General features: G+C 48.3%; 1 protein-coding gene across 1 annotated transcript in view; it reads left to right on the forward strand.

The window, feature by feature from the left end:
* Positions 1 to 21423, forward strand: part of LOC139266116 (sterile alpha motif domain-containing protein 15-like) — a 283681-nt gene that overhangs the window by 47807 nt on the left and 214451 nt on the right. The window contains exons 8-9 of the mRNA XM_070883964.1: positions 14850 to 14912; positions 15626 to 15724. Of these exons, the coding sequence (XP_070740065.1) occupies positions 14850 to 14912; positions 15626 to 15724 (162 nt within the window). The remainder of the gene's footprint in view (positions 1 to 14849; positions 14913 to 15625; positions 15725 to 21423) is intronic.

The raw sequence follows: 21423 nt of genomic DNA on the forward strand, positions 1-21423 counted from the left end.
CATTATACTGCATCAGCCATGCATTTGCCCACTCACCTAACCTGTCCAAGTCACTTTGCAGCCTCTTAGCATCCTCCTCACAGCTCACACTGCCACCCAGTTTAGTGTCATCTGCAAACTTGGAGATATTACATTCAATTCCTTCATCTAAATCATTAATGTATATTGTAAATAGCTGGGGTCCCAGCACTGAACCTTGCGGTACACCAGTAGTCACTGCCTGCCTTTCTGAAAAGGATCCGTTTATTCCTACTCTGTGCTTCCTGTCTGCCAACCAGTTCTCTAACCACATCAATGCATTACCCCCAATACCATGTGCTTTAATTTTGCACACCAATCTCTTGTGTGGGACCTTGTCACGCATATTGCTTAGTTACAGGACAACACCTCATACGCTTACCGGGGTCTTTCCTGCTGAACCATTGAAGAAGAGAGGTCTCAAAACCAGGCTCTCTCTTGTCCACCCTGACTTGAATAGTCGTGTTGAATACAGACGTCAAAGTCAGCAAGAGTATCCTGATTGCACTACTGTGTCATACAACAGTTCTATCAATGATCCTGTGTATGTACTGAATTATGGTCAAGGTCCTAAATGGATCACCGGTACTGCTACGGCCAAGGAGGGTAACAGAGTGTTTATTGTTAAGCTCAAGAATGGGCAGACATGCAGGAAACATGTTGATCAGATAAAGCTGCGGCACACGGATGAACCGGAACAGTCTGAGGAATACTCAATCAGTGACCAACCAACCTACCCTCAGTCATCAGAGGACTCCGCTGTCATCAGTGAATCTGGACTTTCAATCACTGACATGGTAAATAAATCTGGACTTTCAATCCCTGACGTGGCCATTGCCACTCCCATCAGATCGGCTACCCAGCCCCCAGTCATAACAGACTCAGAACGCACGCCCATGGCTGGAGTTGAACTGAGACGTTCAACTCAGGAACGGAAAGCCCCGGACCGTCTCAATTTGTAAAAAAGCCTTTACTAATATCTTAAAGGGAGATATTGTCATGTATGTATGCTTGGGTTTACTAGCCACCAGATGGACCACTGTCGGAGGTCATTGGGCTGTGCGCACGTGTGTACGGCCCAGGTATAAAAGGCAAGCCATCTTGTAATGTAATCATTTTGGGCCTAATAAAGTAGAGCCAGGTTTGTACCTGTTCGGAGTTTACAGTATTCAGTCTATTGAGCTATTGCATACGCAACAACCTCATCCTCTTTCTACCTGTATCATTGGTCCTGATAATGGACCACCACCTCTGGCTGTTCACCCTCCCCCCTCCAAATGTCCTGCAGCCGTTCAGTGACATCCTGAGTAGGTGGAGAAGGGGAAATAGAGAAGGTTGGTGAAGGGGGAATGGGAAGAGCATGGGTTGGATACAGGGAAGGGGGCAGAACATTCTCGTAGGATGATTGTGTTGAGTTAGGGGCAATGTGTCAAGCCTGGATTTATTTTCCAGTAAGGACCAGTTACACGTGTTCCCAAGGCCCGATTTCCAGCTTAATGGGGGAGGGGAGACGGGGTATCTGTGCCCTACTCTACCTGGAGAGAATTTCTGCAGAGTGGGGTGTTGGGGATGTTCCATTCCTAGGGGTGAGTTATCTGAATAGTGGGGAGGGGGGAATAGGGCGGGGCTTCTCAGTCCTGAATTGATGCTTATGGTGGGGAATGGTGGGAACTCTGGGATATTTTTAGGGAAGAGATTTACGAGGCTGGATTGAGTTGGAATTTCAATCAGTGCTGAGAATCGAAGCTTTCAGAGTATCAGGAATGGTCTGTAAGTGGTTTTGATCCTAGTCCAATTGCTAGATGGATGGTTTGAATCACCCCCGCCTTACGAGAATTCTATACCCGGGGATTATTATTCAGAGTGTAAATGGAATAAGCCACAGATAGGAATGCTTCGGTGAAAAATTGCACTTATTTATTTGGTCTAACATACACTGGCTAAAACATGCACTATGAAACAAAACCACTGTCTCTGTGGGGAATAAGATCCAGGTTAAAACAACATACAGTTCAACACTGAGGACCGGTGACAGGCAGTAATTTCCTTGTTGCTATGATGGAGTCTAACTCCCCACGACCAGCGAATTATCCAGTCACATGAAGCTCCCTCCCCGGAATAGCCTGAAAAAGCTTCACTTCTAAGAAAACTGAGCCCTTTACACCCCACACAGCTCGGCTGGTGCTCTGGTTCCCAGCTTGGGACACTCGCGACCATGCTCACCAGTTGGTCTGGATCGCTCAGCTGGTCCTTCATGTAACGTCGGTCTTGGTAGAGTGAGAGAAAGAGGGGGAACGCTCGAATGCTCCAGAATGCTAGAGAATAGTGGAAAAGAGCCTATCTTTAAAGGAGTCCTGCTGCCCTTATCTCACCCGCCAATCTTTGGAATCCTTTTGCTTCTAAGTACTCCGGTGCTTACTCGGTGATGGGCCATCAGACTCATGTGTATTGTATTGGACTGATGGCCCTGGGTCTGGGACATCTCTCGGCTTTTGTGTAGGGAAGAACTGGCCCCTCTTGGTCTGGCCAGGCTAGTGGCTCCATTGTTCTGCTTCTCATCTGAGATGGAGGTGAGAAGTGCCTTTGCATATTAGAGTGGTTTTCCAATAGTTTATGCATGCCTCAGATATCTGAGGACCTTTCCCTTTGTTGGGCGAACCCGTACATTCCAGATGACTGACAGTTCTTTGTCACAGCCAACTGCCATGCGGTCTTTGGAGTTTTAACAAACCAGCCTTTTCATGTATCTGCACAGGATGATCCCATCACAGAGAAAGTATCTCCATAAAGTCCACGAAATATGCTCGACTGAGTCCATTCTTTAAACAGAGACTTTGCGATCTCTTCAGATCCGAGGGGCCGAATTTACATAGAAACATAGACATAGAAACATAGAAAATAGGTGCAGGAGCAGGCCATTCGGCCCTTCGAGCCTGCACCACCATTCAATAAGATCATGGCAGATCATTCCGTCAGTACCCCTTTCCTACTTTCTCTCCATATCCCTTGATCCCTTTAGCCGTAAGGGCCATATCTAACTCCCTCGTGAGTATATCCAATGAACTGGCATCAACAACTCTCTGTGACAGGGAATTCCACAGGTTAACAACTCTCTGAGTGAAGAAGTTTCTCCTCATCTCAGTCCTAAATGGCCTACCCCTTCGCCTAAGACTGTGTCCCCTGGTTCCGGACTTCTCTAATATCGGGAACATTCTACCCGCATCTAACCTGTCCCGTCCCATCAGAATTTTATATGTTTCTATGAGATCCCCTCTCATCCTTCTAACCTCCAATATATAAAGGCCCAGTTGATCCAGTCACTCCTCATATGTCAGTTCTGCCATCCCGGGAATCAGTCTGGTGAACCTTCGCTGCACTCCCTCAATAGCAAGAACGTCCTTCCTCAGATCAGGAGACTAAAACTGAACAAAATTTTCCAGGTGAGGCCTCACCAAGGCCCTGTACAGCTGCAGTAAGACCTCGCTGCTCCGTTACTCAAATCCCCTTGCTATGAAGGCCAACATACCATTTGCCTTCTTCACCGACTGCTGTACCTGTATGCCAACTTTCAATGACTGATGAACCATGACACCCAGGTCTCGTTGCACCTCCCCTTTTCCTAATCTGCTGTAATTCAGATAATATTCTGCCTTCGTGTTTTTGCCCCAAAAGTGGATAACCTCACATTTATCCACATTATACTGCATCTGCCATGCATTTGCCCACTCACCTAATCTGTCCAAGTCACCCTGCAGCCTCTTCGCGTCCCCCTCACAGCTCACACCGCCACCCAGTTTAGTGTAATCTGCAAACTTGGAGATATTACACTCAATTCCTTCATCGAAATCATTGATGTATATTGTAAAGAGCTGGGGTCCCAGCACTGAGCCCTGTGGCACTCCACTAGTCACTTCCTGCCGTTCTGAAAAAGACCCGCTTACCCCGACTCTCTGCTTCCTGTCTGCCAACCAGTTCTCTATCCACGTCAGTACATTACCCCCAATACTAAGTGCTTCGATTTTGCACACCAATCTCTTGTGTGGGACCTTGTCAAAAGCCTTTTGAAAGTCAAATACACCACATCCACTGGTTCTCCCTTGTCCACCTTACTAGTTACATCCTCAAAAAATTTGTCAAGCATGATTTCTCCTTCATAAATCCATGCTGACTTGGACCGATGCTGTCACTGCTTTCCAAATGCGCTGCTATTTCATCCTTAATAATTGATTCCAACATTTACCCCACTATAGATGTCAGGCTAACCGGTCTATAATTTCCCGCTTTCTCTCTCCCTCTCTTTTTAAAAAGTGCTGTTATATTAGCTACCCTCCAGTTCATAGGAACTGATCCAGAGTCGATAGGCTGTTGGAAAATGATCACCAATGCATCCACTATTTCTAGGGCCACTTCCTTAAGTACTCTGGGATGCAGACTATCAGACCCCGGGGATTTATCGGTCTTCAATCCCATCAATTTCCCTAACACAATTTCCCGCCTAATAAGGATATCCTTCAGTTCCTCTTTCTCACTCGACCCTCGGTCCCCTAGCACTTCCAGAAGGTTATTTGTGTCTTCCTTCGTGAAGACAGTACCAAAGTATTTGTTCGATTGGCCTGCCATTTCTTTATTCCCCATTATAAATTCACCTGAATCTGACTGCAAGGGACCTACGTTTGACTTCACTAATCTTTTTCTCTTCACATATCTATAGAAGCTTTTGCAGTCAGTTTTTATGTTCCCAGCAAGCTTCTTCTCATACTATATTTTCCCCCTCTTAATTAAACCCTTTGTCCTCCTCTGCTGAATTCTAAATTTCTCCCAGTCCTCAGGTCTGTTGCTTTTTCTGGCCAATTTATATGCCTCTTCCTTGGATTTAACAGTATCCTTAATTTCCCTTGTTAGCCACGGTTGAGCCACCTTCCCCGTTTTATTTTTACTCCAGACAGGGATGTACAATTGCTGAAGTTCATGCATGTGATCTTTAAATGTTTGCCATTGCCTATACCCTTTAAGTATCATTTGCCAGTCTATTCTAGCCAATTCACGCCTCAAACCATCGAAGTTAGCTTTCCTTAAGTTCAGGACCCTAGTTTCTGAATTAACTGTGTCACTCTCCATCTTAATAAAGAATTCTACCATGTTATTGTCACTCTTCCCCAAGGGGCCTCACACAACGAGATTGCTAATTAGTCCTTTCTCATTACACATCACCCAGTCTAGGATGGCCAGCCCTCTAGTTGGTTCCTCGACATATTGGTCCAGAAAACCATCCCTAATACACTCCAGGAAATCCTCCTCCACTGCATTGCTACCAGTTTGGTTAGCCCAATCAATATGTAGATTAAAGTTACCCATGATAACTGCTGTAGCTTTATTGCATGCATCCCTAATTTCTTGTTTGATGCTGTCCCCAACCTTACTACTACTGTTTGGTGGTCTGTACAACTCCCACTAGCATTTTCTTCCCCTTGGTACTCCGTAGCTCCACCCATACCGATTCCACATCATCCAAGCTAATGTCCTTTCTTACTATGGCATTAATTTCCTCTTTAACCAACAATGTCACCCCGCCTCCTTTTCCTTTCTGTCTATCCTTTGTAAATGTTGAATACCCCTGGATGTTGCGTTCCCTGCCTTGGTCACCCTGGAGCCATGTCTCCGTGATGCCAATTATATCATACCCGTTATCTGCGCAGTTAATTTGTCCACCTTATTCTGAATACTCCTCGCATTGAGGCACAGAGCCTTCAGGCTTGTCTTTCTAACACACTTTGCCCCTTTAGAATTTGGCTGTAATGTGGCCCATTTTGCTTTTTTGCTTTAGGTTTCTCTGCCCTCCACTTTCACTTTTCTTCTTTCTATCTTTTGCTTCTGCCCCCACTCTACTTCCCTCTGTCTCCCTGCATAGGTTCCCATCCCCCTGCCATATTAGTTTAACTCCCTCCAACAGCACTAGCAAACACTACCCCTAAGACATTGGTTCCGGTCCTGCCCAGGTGCAGACCGTCCGGTTTGTACTGGTCCCACCTCCCCCATAACTGGTTCCAATGTCCCTGGAATTTGAATCCCTCCCTTCTCCCATGTATTCATCTGTGCTATCCTGCGATTCCTACTCTGACTAGCATGTGGCACTGGTAGCAGTCCTGTGATTGCTACTTTTGAGATTCTACTTTTTAATTTAGCTACTAGCTCCCTAAATTCGTCTTGTAGGACCTCATCCCGTTTTTTACCTATGTCGTTGGTACCTATATGCACCACGACAACTGGCTGTTCATCCTCTCTTTTCAGAATGCCCTGCACCCGCTCCGAGACATCCTTGACCCTTGCACCAGGGAGGCAACATACCATCCTGGAGTCTCGGTTGCGGCCGCAGGAATGTCTATCTATTCCCCTTAAAATTGAATCCCCTATCACTAGAGCTCTCCCGTCCTTTTTCCTGCCCTCCTGTGCAGCAGAGCCACCCACGGTGCCATGAACTTGGCTGCTGCTGCCCTCCCCTGATGAGTTATCCCCCTCAACAGTACCAAAAGTGTATCTGTTTTGTAGGGGGATGACCGCAGGGGACCCCTGCACTACCTTCCTTGCACTGCTCTTCCTGTTGGTCACCCATTTCCTATCTGGCTGTGTAAGACCAACTCACTAAACATGCTATTCACGTCATTCTCAGCATCGTGGATGCTCCAGAGTGAATCCACCCGCAGCTCCAGTGCCGCAATGCAGTCTGTCAGGAGCTGCAGGCGGATGCACTTCCCGCACACGTAGTTGTCAGGGACACCAGAAGCATCCCTGACTTCCCACATAGTACAGGAGGAGCATAACACATGCCCGTGTTTATTGCTGATGGTCAGGTTTAATTTGGATGTGATAAAAGTGATTGAAATGTGTTTAGGCTGATGGAAACTTTGGTGCAGCTTGTGCCTGCAGCCGCCAAGGATCCACTGGAAATGTATGTGTTCTGGGAGATTCCTCCGGAACCGCCCATCTGTCGTCCAGGTTCCGCTCGGCAGGAGATTGGTCGCGGAGGGATCTGCCGGCGTGATGTCATGTTACCTGCCCGTGCCGGAGGCTGCAAATCGACCATTTTGGTCAGGGACGCTGGCCTCAGATTGACCTGCTGCCCACCAGAAGGACCGCTGGCATAAAGCCGGTGTGAGCTGGCCGTGAGTCGGGTGGCAGGGAGAAGGGCTCCGAGTGCCGGAGCGCTGCCCACCGTGGCTATGGTGCAGATGCTCGACCGTCAGGAGTGGGACTGCTGGGAAAAGTTAGGTGCTTTATTTTATTGCTGATGGTCAGGTTTAATTTGGATGTGATAAAAGCGACTGAAATGTGTCTCGGCTGATGGAAACTTTTCTCTTTGACCTTGCTGAAAGACCTTCATTGAGAAGCCCAATGGCGAAGGCAAAATAATTATGAATGTGTAAAGTCATATTTTGTCCATCCAAGCTGATTAATTCTGTGACACAGTCCTTCAAGAAGTTTTCAGGGAAGCACTACATATCACAGAGAGGTTGAGAGGATTAGGGTTAAAATGATCTATTGTAAGCCTGAGACAGCCGCAGACTCTGACAACATTTGTCTGGGAGGAAAAGGGTATAAAGTTACAGCTATTCGACTTTACAGTCGATTGCAGACCAGACTGAATGTTCTGTATGCAATGAAGGTTCAAACTGAGTACTGTTTAATTAAGCAAGGTACAACCTTGCTCTGCTTTATTTAGCCCCAAAGTACCTGACTCTCAAAATGGCTGGCCTTTTATACCAGAGCGGCACCATATGAGTGCTGCTCAGTGGCCTCCAACAATGACGCCATCTGGTGGCTACAAACAGAATGTACATACATGACACTGAGGAAGGACAACGGTCAATAGAACACAGCAAGGGACAAGTGCCGGGGTGACTCAGTGGCCTACCGTTGAGGTTTCAATGACTTGACTGTCACTATCGCCTTGTTCATGTGTCTTTCTTTGTACTGCAAGGAAAGTACTTCATAAAATCTGTTCTGATTCATCACAAAAGACCTGTACCCAGCGTGCCTTGTTATGGTGATGGACATAATCTATTTAGAGAGATATAATTAATCTGACACATCGAATAACTCTCACAGCACATAAAGCATGTTGTGATGTCCTGATGACCCTACCCATTATGCACTTCAGTCATATGTGGATGGGGAGATATTCCTGATATAGCAGATGACCTGAGGTCCCTCACACACACTCCCACACACAATCCCACAAACACACACACTCCCACACACATCTGGCACACAACTCTTCTGGTGTTGGACAGGAGGGAGCAAATACATTTGTACTCACTCTTGCTGCCGCCACCAAGTCGTCCCAACGTTTCCGGCATTGGTCCCCATCCCACTCAGCGTTGCCCATTGCGGACACGATCTCAGCGATCGCCCTCCAAATGCATCGGTATTGGGATGGTGGACGCTTGCCACGACCATCCCAGGTGAGATCTTTGTACCTGCGCTCCATCTCCATCACGAGCTTCTCCAATTCCTCCTCATTAAACCAGGGAGCTCTGGGCCTGGTTTGGCCGGTCTTCATTGCTGGTTTCTCGTCACTCATCATCAATGATGAAACGAATGGGTGCTCAACAGTTTATGGGTCTCAATTCCTCCGACTGCCCCCTCTGCAACTCAGACTGCTCCCTCTCCAACCTCCAACTCTGTCCTCTGCAACCTCCAACTCTGTCCTCTGCAACCTGCAACTCTGTCCTCTCCAACCTCCAACTCTGTCCTCTCCAACCTCCAACTCTGTCCTCTCCAACCTCCAACTTTGTCCTCTCCAACCTCCAACTCTGCCCTCTCCAACTTCCAACTCTCAAATGCCAACTCTCTCATCTCCCCTCTCACACTCACAGATGCAATAAATGGATGTGCCTTTCTGCACATGTGCAGTACAGAAATCAGCCTCAAACAGCCCAGACATGACAACACGTCGGTAGACAAAAACTACAAAAGAAACAACGTCTCGCGCATACGCATTTGAGGCCCTCTGAAGATCCCCGAGTGGAGAGGCCTCCAACTGCCGAACACTGATGACGCTGGCCACTCACTCCCATCCCCGCCCGCTCACTCCCGCCCCCGCCCGCTCACTCTCGCTCACCCCAGCTCACTCCCAACCCCGCCCGCTCACTCCCTTCCCCGCCCGGCAACTGCCGCTGCCTGCCGCTAATGCCCATACAACGGAGCCGAAAGTAGTTCCCGACAGGATCCGGCGGCAAAAAGGTAGGTGCCGCCGGGTGCCGCCGAAAAATGGGCGGCGACCAAATTTGCCCACTTAATGGCTGACTTCCTGTTTCGGGAAGTTAGAATGACATTTTCCTTTTCCAATATTGCAGTTACCTGAAAGAACGAATTGAAAAACCACAGCGTCATCTAAAATTAAATGGGCTGGATTTCCGTTATGTTTCTGCCTCTGTTCACGCTGCAGAGAGGCAGTAATGGCTGAGGAAATGAATTCCGGGCAGGAGGCCAGCTCCCAACGCCCCACCGGCAAATGAATCCTCCTGCAAGATGGAGTGAGGCCCACCTCCTCTCCACCGCACTCACTAAGGCATCACTCGCCACCCGGCTGAAGCGCCTGGCACGCTGCCTTCCCTCCTGCTCCTCCATCCCAGCAGAAGTGGCTGAAGTGGGCTGGTTTAAATGCACATGCGCACGGGAAGTTGGCGCGGCCTGCATTTGCATTTGCGACCAGAAAAGAAAGCAAAAGGGAAAAAAAAAAATTAAATGCGCATGCGCAAAATGGCCGCTTCCTTCACCGCCGAAAGTCTCGGCACCGGCGCAAAAGTCTAACCTTACTCCAACGCTCCTCCAGATGACTTTTTGTCAGAAAAGCCATGACGAGGGCATAAACTATTTCTAGGTGCAAACATCTTGCGCTCTGCCATGATTTGCGCGCAGAAATGCTAAGAGCCGGGAATCCAACCCAAAGTCTTTACACTGGAGTTTAATGCCGGGTCTCGTTGCCACAACACCGTGCCATCGACGGGCTTTGCACTTAAAGTTATGTAACAGGCACTGAACCCTGTAAATGCCAAGCACGGGGCCACCTACAGATATAGCAGATAAATGTGGACACTGTTAAAAGAAGGTTTCCCATTGACAGAGCCTGACTATGGGGGGTTTCAGTGCAATTTGAGATGGGAAGGTGTAACACACACAGCATTTGTCCTTTATAATAGAATAGCAGGTGATTTTGTTGTTGTGTTCCTAACACAGATGAGACTGCACACAGGGAGGTTAAAGTAACAGTGACCTCAGTCTTTATCAAGATACTCCAGATTGAGTAACATGCCTTAGATGCCGGCTTATGTACAGTGCTTCCAAGGGATGCTGGGATCCCTTGGGACTCCAGGGGATGCGCTCCCTGGTGGCGGAACATGGGAGTGCATGCTTTACAGATACACAACATCACACCCCACACCAAAGTCAAAGTGAAAACTATTTACAAGGTGAGGCGGTCGGGAGCCTTTCTTTCCCTGGTGGACCACCTCGGTACAAATGTCTGTTCTGGGGTGCTGGCTGTGCCCTCGCTGGGCTGGCGTGTTGTTGACCCTGCAGGGCTGCTAGGTGAGCCTGGCCTTGCTGGGCTGTTGGGCATGATGGGTTTGATTTCCTGGTCCGTGTGGTGTCGTTGATCCTTTGGGTGTGTGTTGTGGGCTCGACAAAGGTGGTGTCTGCTGTGGGTTGTTCAGGGCAGTCTGTGAACCGCAGCCTCGTTTGGTCCAGGTGCTTTCTGCAAATTTCTCCATTGTCAAGTTTGACTACAAACACCCTACTCCCTTCATTAGCTATCACCGTGCCCGCGATCCACTTGGGACCATGTCCATTGTTTAGCACATCCACAGGGTCATTCAGATCAATTTCCCGTGACACAGTGGCGCGACCATCCTTTACATTTTGTTGTTGCCGCCTACTCTCTATCTGATCATGCAGGTTGGGGTGAACCAGCGAGAGTCTGGTTTTAAGTGTCCTTTTCATGAGTAGCTCAGCCGGGGGCACCTTTGTGAGCGAGTGGGGTCTCATGCGGTAGCTGAGCAGTACTCGGGACAGGCGGGTTCAGAGTGAGCCTTCTGTGACTCATTTGAGGCTCTGTTTGATTGTTTGTACTGCCCGCTCTGCCTGCCCATTGGAGGCTGGTTTAAACGGGGCCGAGGTGACATGTTTGATCCCATTGCGGGTCATGAATTCTTTAAATTCGGCACTGGTGAAACATGGCCCGTTGTCACTGACCAGTGTGTCAGGCAGGCCGTAGGTGGCAAACATAGTCCTCACGCTTTCAATGGTGGCGGTGGCAGTGCTTCCCGACATTATTTCACATTCAATCCATTTTGAAAAAGCTTCCATCACCACCAGGAACATTTTACCGAGAAACGGGCCCACATAGTCGACATGGATCCTCCACCATGGTCTGGAGGGCTAGGACCACAAACTTAGTGGTGCCTCTCTGGGCGCATTGCTCAACTGAGCACACACACTGCATTGCCGTACACAGGACTCTAATTCAGAGTCGATACCGGGCCACCACACGTGGAATCTGGCTATCGCTTTCATCATTACTCTACCCGGGTGTGTGCTGTGGAGATCCGAGATGAACATCTCCCTGCCCTTTTTGGGTAGCACTACGCAGTTACTCCACAACAGGCAGTCTGCCTGAATGGACAGCTCGTGCTTTCGATGCTGGAACGGCTTGATTGGCTCTTGCATTTCAACGGGGATGCTGGCCCAGCTCCCATGCAGTACACAGTTTTTTACGAGGAAGAGCAGAGGATCTTGGCTGGTCCAAGTCCTAATCTGGCAGGCCATGACAGGTGATTTATCATTTTCAAATGCTTCCATGACCATCAACAAGTCTGCGGGCTGCGCCACCATCAACAAGTTTGCAGGCTGCGCCATTTCCACCCCCGTGGTGAGCAATGGTAGCCGACTGAGAGCATCCGCACAGTTCTCGGTGCCTGGCCTGTGGCGGATGCTATAGTTATACGCTGATAGCGCGAGTGCCCACCTTTGTATGCTGGCTGAGACATTAGTATTTATCCCCTTGTTTTCAGCGAACAGGGATATGAGAGGCTTGTGATCGGTTTCCAGTTCAAATTTGAGGCCAAACAGGTACTGATGCATTTTCTTTACCCCGAACACACATGCTAATGCCGCTTTCTCAATCATGCTGTAGGTCCTCTCGGCCTTAGACAAGCTCCTGGAAGCATAGGCAACAGGTTGCAACTTCTCCGCAATGTTAGCTTGTTGTAATATACACCCGACTCCGTACGACGACGCATCACATGCTAGCACAAGTCTTTTACACGGGTTATACAATACAAGCAGCTTGTTGGAGCATAAAATGTTTCTGGCTTTCTGAAAAGCAATTACTTGTTTTTTTCCCCATACCCAGTTCTCACCTTTACACAATAATACATGTCGGGGCTCTAAGAGGGTGCTTAACCCCGGTAGGAAGTTACCAAAATAGTTGAGGACTCCCAGGAATGACCGCAGCTCCGTGACTTTCTGTGGCCTGGGCGCGTTCCTGATAGCCTCTGTCTTGGCATCAGTGGGCCGAATGCCATCTGCCATGATCTTTTTCCGCAAAAGCTCCACTTCTGTTGCCATGAAGACGCATTTCGACCTCTTCAGCCGCAGCCCTACGCGATCCAGTCGCTGAAGGACCTCCTCCAGGTTTTGTAGGTGCTCGATGGTGTCCCAACCCATGACCAATATGTCCTCCTGAAAAACCACCTTGCGTGGTACCGACTTGAGTAGGCTCTCCATGTTTCTCTGGAAGATCGCTGCAGCTGACCGAATTCCAAATGGGTATCTGTTGTAGATGAACAGTCCCTCGTGCGTGTTGATACAGGTGAGGCCCTTCGAAGACCCCTCCAGCTCCTGCATCATGTAGGCTGAAGTCAGGTCGAGCTTGGTAAACGTTTTGCCTCCTGCCAGCGTCGCAAATGGGTCGTCTACCTTAGGTAGCGGGTATTGGTCCTACAGCGAGAAATGATTAATAGTTACTTTATAATCGTCACAAATCCTGACCGTGCCATCACTTTTGAGTACTGGCCCACTCACTGAATTCCACTGGGGAGATGATGCCTTCGCGTTGCAGCCTGTCCAGCTCAATTTCCACTCTCTCCCTCATCATGTGAGGTACCGCTCGCGCCTTCTGGTGAATGGATCGTGCCTCTGGGACCAAGTGGATCCGCACCTTCACCCCGGAAAAGTTTTCAATGATTGGCTCAAAAAGGGAAGGACATTTATTTAGAACTTGGGTACATGAGGCCTCATCGACATGTGATAGCGCTCGGATGTCATCACAGTTCCAGCGGATTTTGCCCAACCAGCTATTTCCAAGCAGTGTGGGGCCATCGCCCGGAACAATCCAGAGTGGCATTTCGTGCACCATGACCTTGACCATGGCGCTGCCCAGGACAGTGATAACCTCTTTGGTGTACATTCCCAGTTTCGTGTGGATGGGGCTCAGGGCTGGTCTGAGTGCCTTGTTGCACGACAGCCTCTCAAACATCTTTTTACTCATGGTGGATTGGCTAGCGCCAGTGTCCAGTTCCATGGCTACGGGTAAGCCATTCAGTTTTACATTTAGAATTATAGGTGGACATTTCATCAAAAATGTGTGCATCCCGTGTACTTCAGCATCTGCCTCCTCTCTCTGAGGCTCGAAATTGCTTTGGTTCACCATGGACCGATCTTCCACTGCCACTTGGTGGTTAGCAGGTTTTGCAGAGCTTGCAGCTCATCTGCAAGCTCGTTGGAGGTGCCCCATCGTTCCACAGCTCTTGCAAACATACCCTTTGAAGCAGCATGAATGGGCTGAATGGAAGCCTCCACAATGCCAACAAGGTGTGAATTGCCTTGCATTCATCCTTTGTTGTGGACTCTGAGTCATCTGGGTCACCTGAGGCCTGCTGGCAGTTGCAGACTCGTGGTTTCTGCCCTTTACATTTCTGTTCGCAAACACAGTTCCAGTTAATTTATGAACATTGCTAGCACTTGTGTGCTGAGATTTGTTTAGTGTTATCACTGGTGGACAAAAACGCCTGTGCTATCGCAATGGCCTTGCTGAGGATCGGCGTCTCTACAGTCAAAGGTTTTCATACGATGGTCTCGTGGCCAATGCCTCGTACAAAAAAGTCTCTGAGCATTTGCTCCAGGTAGCCATCAAACTCACATTGTCCTGCAAGTCGCCTTAGCTCGGCAACGTAGCTCGACACTTCCTGACCTTCAGATCGCTGGTATGTATAGAACAGATACCTCGCCATCAGCACGCTCCCCCTCGGGTTAAGATGCTCCCGAACCAATGTACACAGCTCCTTATACGACTTATCTGTGGGGTTCACCGGAGCCAGAAGATTCTTCATGAAGCTGTAGGTCGGTACCCTGCAGACCGTGAGGAGGACCGCTCTCCTTTTTGTAGCGCTTCATTCTCTGTCCAGTTCGTTGGCTACAAAGTACTGGTCTAACCAGTAAGCTTCCCAGTCCACACCCTCCGAGAACTTCTCCAGGATGCCCACAGTTTGCTGCATCTTTGCGTTGGATTCGTATACTCGTCACCAGTTGTTGTGTTCCTAACACAGATGAGGCTGCACACAGGGAGATTAAAGTAACAGTGACCTCAGTCTTTATTAAGACACTCCAGAGTCAGGAACAGTCATTCGAGGCCGGCTTATGTACAGTGCTCCCAAGGGATGCTGGGATCCCTTGGGACTTCAGGGGATGCGCTCTCTGGTGGCGGAACATGGGAGTGCATGCTTTACAGATACACAACATTTGTTAATTGAGATATTTTGGTTTTGTCCATTCAGAAAACCACTCGCAAATACCTGTAGTAAAGGTGCTTGAGCCAAAGCCAACACATGCAGCGGAAGGTAAGCATCCAGCCCAACACCGTTGGGTTCGGGAATTAACCGTGAGTTGCGGATCTGCTGCAACTGAGCAATATTCAGGTGAAGCAGGGTGAGAAGGCAAAGGTGAAAATTGGACCCAAGCGAAGAGGGGGAGGGTAGAGAGGCAGGGGATGGGAGGAGGGCAGGAGGGAAGTGGGGGGAAGTGGAGAGGCCTTGGGAATGGAGGTGGAAGAGGTGAATACAAGTGTGGAAGAGATGAATACAAGTGTGGAAAGGGAATGCTAGCTGAAGAATGGGGAATAGGGAAGGTTGGTGAAGGGGGAATGGGGAGAGAATGGATTGGGTAGAGGAAAATGGGCAGAAAACACTCTTCGGGGGGTTGTGTTCAGTTTGGGGTGAAATTTAAATGGGAGTTGCACACTGCCATTTTGCGATCTCGGCCGACCCACCAGTCCAGCGTACCGTTGTGTTTTTCACGGGGTCCATGCCCCAATGGTGCAGCTAGGCACTCCGCTTCCCGCATCCCCAGGGGTGTAGTGGAGGCCCTTCGCCCCACTGCAGAGCTCGCAGCATTTGTTCCCCTTTAATGGAAGGGGAGGGCCCTGTGCTCGAGCCGGCACTGCAGGGAGAGGCCGCGTAGCGCTGGAAAATTCATGGGCTCACCGCTGTGATCCTGCCCCCGAGAGCAAGTGGATGATTTTGTTAACAGAGATATTTTTGTTTTGTCCATTCAGAAAAATACTTGCAAAAACCTGAAGTGGAGGTCATTGAGTTGAAGCCAGCAGAAGAAGTGCCAGCAACCATCTCAACACCACTGCGTTTGGGAATTAACCGTGAGTTGCAGATCTGCTGTGACTGATAAATATTCAGGTGGAGCAGAGTGAGAAGGCAAAGGGGAAAATTGGATCCAAGCGAAGAGGTGGAGGGTAGAGATGCAGGGAATGGGAGGAGGGCAGGAGAAAAATGGGGGAAAGGGGGAGAGTCCTTGGTAATGGAAGTGGAAGGCCAGGAAAAGGAATACTAGGTGAAGAATGGGGAATAGGGACGGTTGGTGAGGGGGGAATGGGGAGGGAAGCGATTGGGTACAAGATAGCAGGCAGCAAACACTCTTTGAGGGGCTGTGTTGTTGAGGAGGATGTGTCAAGCCTGGATTTTCTTTCCAGTGAGGACCAGTTTTCTGTGTTCCCAGGGCCCGATTTCCAGCTTAATAGGGGAGGGGTGACAGGATACCTGTGTCCTACTCTAGCCCCCGCCCCCCCCCCCCCCTGAATTTCTGCACAATGGGGCATTGGGGTTGTTCCATTCCTAGGGGTAAATTATCTGAATAATGGGGAGGGGGAATAGGGCGGGGCTTCTCAGTCCCGACTTGATGCTTAGGGTAAGCAGAGTGGTGGGAACTATGCGGTATTTTTAGGGTGAGATTAACTGGGCTGGATTGAGATAGAATTTCTGTCCATGCTGGGAATTATAGCTTTCAGAGTATCGGGAATGATCTGTGGGAACTGGATATCTGTGAGCTCCTGTTTCGGGGAGTTATAATGACATTGTTCTTCTGCTCTTGTTGGAGTTACCTGAAAGAACGGATTGAAAAACTAGATCATTCTCAAAGACTCACTGGGGGAGGAATTCGCATTGTTTGCGGAGGCACAAGACCGGCAGTGCCCCGCTCCCGCCGGTAGCTCGCCGGACCGCTGTTCCGATGATCATGATGATGTCATCGCCATGCGCAGCCACTCGTTTTCACTCCGAAGTGGAAATTGGACGGCGCCGCGTGAAGTCGCTGTGAGGCGATATCAGCGCCGGCCTCGCGGGTCCCGAACCGGGCCGCACTCCACTCGCGGGGCGAAACTTAAAGCGGAGTTGCGCCATTTTGTCCTCTCAGCCGACCTACATAAGAACATATAAGAACATAAGAAACAGGAGCAGGAGTAGGCCATTTGGCCAGTTGGCCCCTCCAGTCTGCTCCACCATTCAATAAAATCATACTGATCTATTCATGGACTCAGTTCCACTTCCCTGCCCGCTCCCCATAACCCTTTATTCCCTTGTCAAAAATCTGTCTATCTCTACCTTAAATATATTCAATGACCCAGCCTCCACAGCTCTCTGAGGCAGAGAATTCCACAGATTTACAACCCTCTGAGAGAAGAAGTTACTCCTCATCTCAGTTTTAAATGGGCAGCGCCTTATTCTAAGACAATGTCCCCTAGTTTTCGTTTCCCCTCTGAGAGGAAATATCCCCTCTGTGTCCACCTTGTCGAGCCCCCTCATTATCTGAAAAGTTTCACTAAGATCACCTCTCGTTCTTCTGAACTCCAATGTGTATAGGCCCTACCTACTCAACCTATCTTTATAGGTCAACCCCCTCATCCCCAGAATTAACCTAGTGAACCTTCTCTGAGCAGTCTCCAATGCAAGTATATCCTTCCTTAAATACAGAGACCAAAACTGTACGCAGTAATCTAGGTGTGGCCTCACCAATACCCGGTACAGTTGTAGCAGAACTTCTCTGCTTTTATACTCTATCTCCCTTGCAATAAAGGCCAACATTCCATTTGCTTTCCTGATTACTTGCTGTACCTGCATACTAACTTGTGTTTCATGCACAAGAACCCCCAGGTCTCTCTGTACTGCAGCACTTTGCAATTTTTCTCCATTTAAATTATAATTTGCTTTTCTATTATGTCTGCCAAAGTGGATAACTTCCCATTTTCCCACATTATATTCCATCTGCCAAATATTTGCCCACTCACTTAGCCTGTCTATATACCTTTGCAGACTTTTTGTGTCCTCCTCACAATTTGCTTTTCCACCCATCTTTGTGTCATCAGCAAACTTAGCTACATTACATTCGGTCCCTTCATCCAAGTCATTAATATAGAGTGTAAATAATTGAGGACCCAGCACTGATCCCTGTAGAAACCCACTAGTCACTGTTTGCCAACCAGAAAATTACCCATTTATCCCAACTCTCTGTTTTCTGCTAGTTAGCCAATCCTCTATCCATGCTAATATATTACACCCAACTTTTATCTTGTGCAGTAACCTTTTATGTGGCACTTTATTGAATGCCTTCCAGAAATCCAAATATACCACATCCACTGGTTCCCCTTTATCCACCCTGCTTGTTACATCCTCAAAGAATTCCACCAAATTTGTCAAACATGATTTCCCTTTCATAAAACCATGCTGACTCTGCTTGATTGAATTATGCTTTTCCAAATGTCCCGCTACTGCTTCCTTAATAATGGACTCCAACATTTTCCCAATGACAGATGTTAGTCTAACTGGTCTATAGTTTCCTGCTTTTTGTCTGCCTTTTTTTAAAAATGGGGCATTATGTTTGAGGTTTTCCAATCCGTTGGGACCGCCCCAGAAACCAGGGAATTTTGGTAAATTACAACCAATCCATCCACTATCATGCAGCCACTTCTTTTATGACCCTAGGATGTAAGGCATCAGGTCCAGGGGACTTGTCCACCTTTCGAACCATTATTTTACTGAGTACTTCTTCATTAGTGATAGTGATTGTATTAAGTTCCTCCCTCCCTATAGCCCCTTGATCCCTTGATTATCCACTATTGGGATGTTTTTAGTGTCTTCTACCATGAATGCCGATAAAAAATATTTGTTCAACGTCTGTGCCATTTCCCTGTTCTCCATTATTAATTCCCCAGTCTCATCGTCTAGGGGACCAACATTTACTTTCGCCACTCTTTTCCTTTTTATGTACCTAAAGAAATTCTTACTATCTGTTTTTATATTTCGTGCTACATAGAAACATAGAAAATAGGTGCAGGAGTAGGCCGTTCGGCCCTTCAAGCCTGCACCACCATTCAATATGTTCATGGCTGGTTTACTTTCATAATCTACCTTCCCTCTCTTAATCATTTTTTTAATCGTTCTCAGCTGGCTTTAAAAAAATTCCCAATCCTCTGGCCTCCCACTAGTGTTGGCCACATTGTATGTCTTTGTTTTCAATTTGATACTATCCCTTATTTCCTTAGTTAGCCACGGATGGTTATCCCTTCTCTTACAGCCTTTCCTTATCATTGGGATATATTTTTGTTGCGACTTACGAAATATCTCTTTTAATGTCTGCCACTGCTCATCAACCGTCCCACACTTTAATCTATTTCCCCAGTCCACTTTAGCCAACTCTGCCTTCATACCTTTGTAGTCTCCTTTATTTAAGCTCAGGACACTGGTTTGAGAATCAACTTACTTACCCTCCAGCTGAATTTGAAATTCAACCATATTATGATCACTCATTCCTAGAGGATCTTTTACTATCTCATTACAAAGTACCAGATCTAAGATAGCCTGGTGCGCAATGTACCGATCAAGGAAACTTTTCCAGATACACTCTATGAACTCCTCTTCAAGGCTACCCTGGCCAATTTAATTTGTCCAATCAATATGAAGGTTAAAATCACCCATTATTATTGCCGTTCCTTTATTACAAGCATCCATTATTTCTTGATTTATACTCCGTCCAACAGTGTAGCTACTGTTAGGGGGCCGATAGACTACACATACTGGTCACTTCTTCCTCATATTATTACTTATCTCCACCCAAACTGATTCTACGGGCTCAATTTTCCCCAAGCCCGTTTTCTGGCATATTGCCAGAGTTTCGCCTGTTTTTCTGGGCCAAAAATACAGCAGAAATCTTTTGCCAAAATTTCTCCAATGTATAATTTGAATTTGGTGCCGCGCAGTGTGTCCAATGGCCTCGGGGGGGTGGAGCCTGCTGTCTGCACCAAAATACAATGCCGCACCTTCTGCGCATGCGCGGAAAAAAAAGTTACGTTTTTGACGTCGTTCCAATGGACGCGCATGCTCAGTACAGCTGGGATTTGGCAATCGGCCATTTTTAAAGAGCCAGGTGTGTGTGTGAGAAGGAGTGCTGTTAAGAACATTGGAAAAATCGCAGCTGCAGCAATACAAGATGCAACGCAGTGCAAGGACCAAGAATTTCTTACAGGATGAAGTTGCAGCACTAGTTACTGTGTTTGAGAACAGATGGCACAAGCTGGACACAAGCAGAGGTCACATAAAAGTTCGGCCAAAAGAAATGAAGAAACGTTGGAACCAACTTGCAGAAGATTACTGTGCAATGGTGACCACCCTGAGATCTGGAGGCCAGTGTAAAAAGAAATGGCAGGACCATGGTCAAGTAGTTAGTGTAAGTAATATCTTCCTTTATTCAATGCAATTGTAAATGTGACCAGCTGTATATGTTCCACCCAGCAGAAAGACACCCTCTCTAAAAAGTTGTATTTTCATCTTTGCAGAGGAAGGTGACACATAATAAAAGGGAAAGAACTCGAACAGGAGGAGGCCCGGCAAATCTGCAGCCACTGACACCCTTGGAAGAGAGGGTTGCTGCTTTGATGGGTCCTACCTGGAAAAAAGCAATCACCACTGCACAAGCTGGGCCCACACTTGAGGGAGAGGGAAACTCCTGCAAATTCATAGTGGTTCTTCAAATCAGCCTGTTGCCTGGTCTGCGATGTGTGAGCCTACTCATACCACACATCCTGCCCCCTCCTCTGCTACTAATCATTTGACTGTTCTGTTATATTTTGCAGAAGTTGAGGCCAACCCTGACGATGCAGAAGAAGATTCAGACGCGGACGAGCCTGAAGAGGAGAACGTCTTGTAATCCATCCATAGGGGTGAGGGGGAGGGGATGGAGCTGGATGAAACTCCCACTGTTGTACTGACTTTGGAGGAGGTGCCGCTTATGGAGGTGACAGTCCCTTCCATGACTAGTAGATTGAATGTTGGTGGGACATTCCATGGTTTCACACCTTCTGAGGTTGCGGGTCCCGGTGGTGGGGTTTGAGCCACACCCGTAGGGAGGAAGGGAATGAGAGCTTGACCGCACTCTTCTGAGGTGCAGGATCTAACAGATATGGTTCAGATTATGTCATTGAGTGCGGAGAGCATTGACCTTACCCAATCACTCCTGGACCCCATCCGTGATGAGGTAGTGGGACTGTCAGGAGAAGTAACAGCAATGATATGAGAAATGGGAACGATATCCGGGACCATCAGTGAGGGAATAGTGGCCATGTGGGAGGTAGTGCAAACCACGTCACTGACCATGAGGGAGGGAATGTTGCAGGTAGTTGAGACACTGTTAGGGTGCATGAGGGACGGCATGTTGGAGTTAGCTGTTGCAATAAGGGAACACGCCCAGACCCCGCGCCCATTGACAGAATCGACTGCCACTCCCACTCCAATCCCCACACCAGCCTCTGAAGAGCCCAAAGCCGGGCCCTCCAACTTGCCGCCTGGGCCCTCCAACTTGCCACCTGAGGCTGACACCCCCCCCGCCACCCGCGCCCCCCCCCCCCCGCACCCTAAAGAGGTGTGCAGTACCCAAGATGTTGGAAAGAATAACCTTGGTATCAAGCCGAGAAACACTGTGCCACCGCCTGTGGACAGGGGTAGTGGAGAGTCCTAGACCAAGCGCAGCGGACGGTCTGAGAATAAAGTGGAGGAGAGATGGATGCAGCCTTTC

Source organism: Pristiophorus japonicus, chromosome 6 (assembly GCF_044704955.1).
Source record: "Pristiophorus japonicus isolate sPriJap1 chromosome 6, sPriJap1.hap1, whole genome shotgun sequence".
NCBI classification, from domain to species: Eukaryota; Metazoa; Chordata; class Chondrichthyes; family Pristiophoridae; genus Pristiophorus; species Pristiophorus japonicus.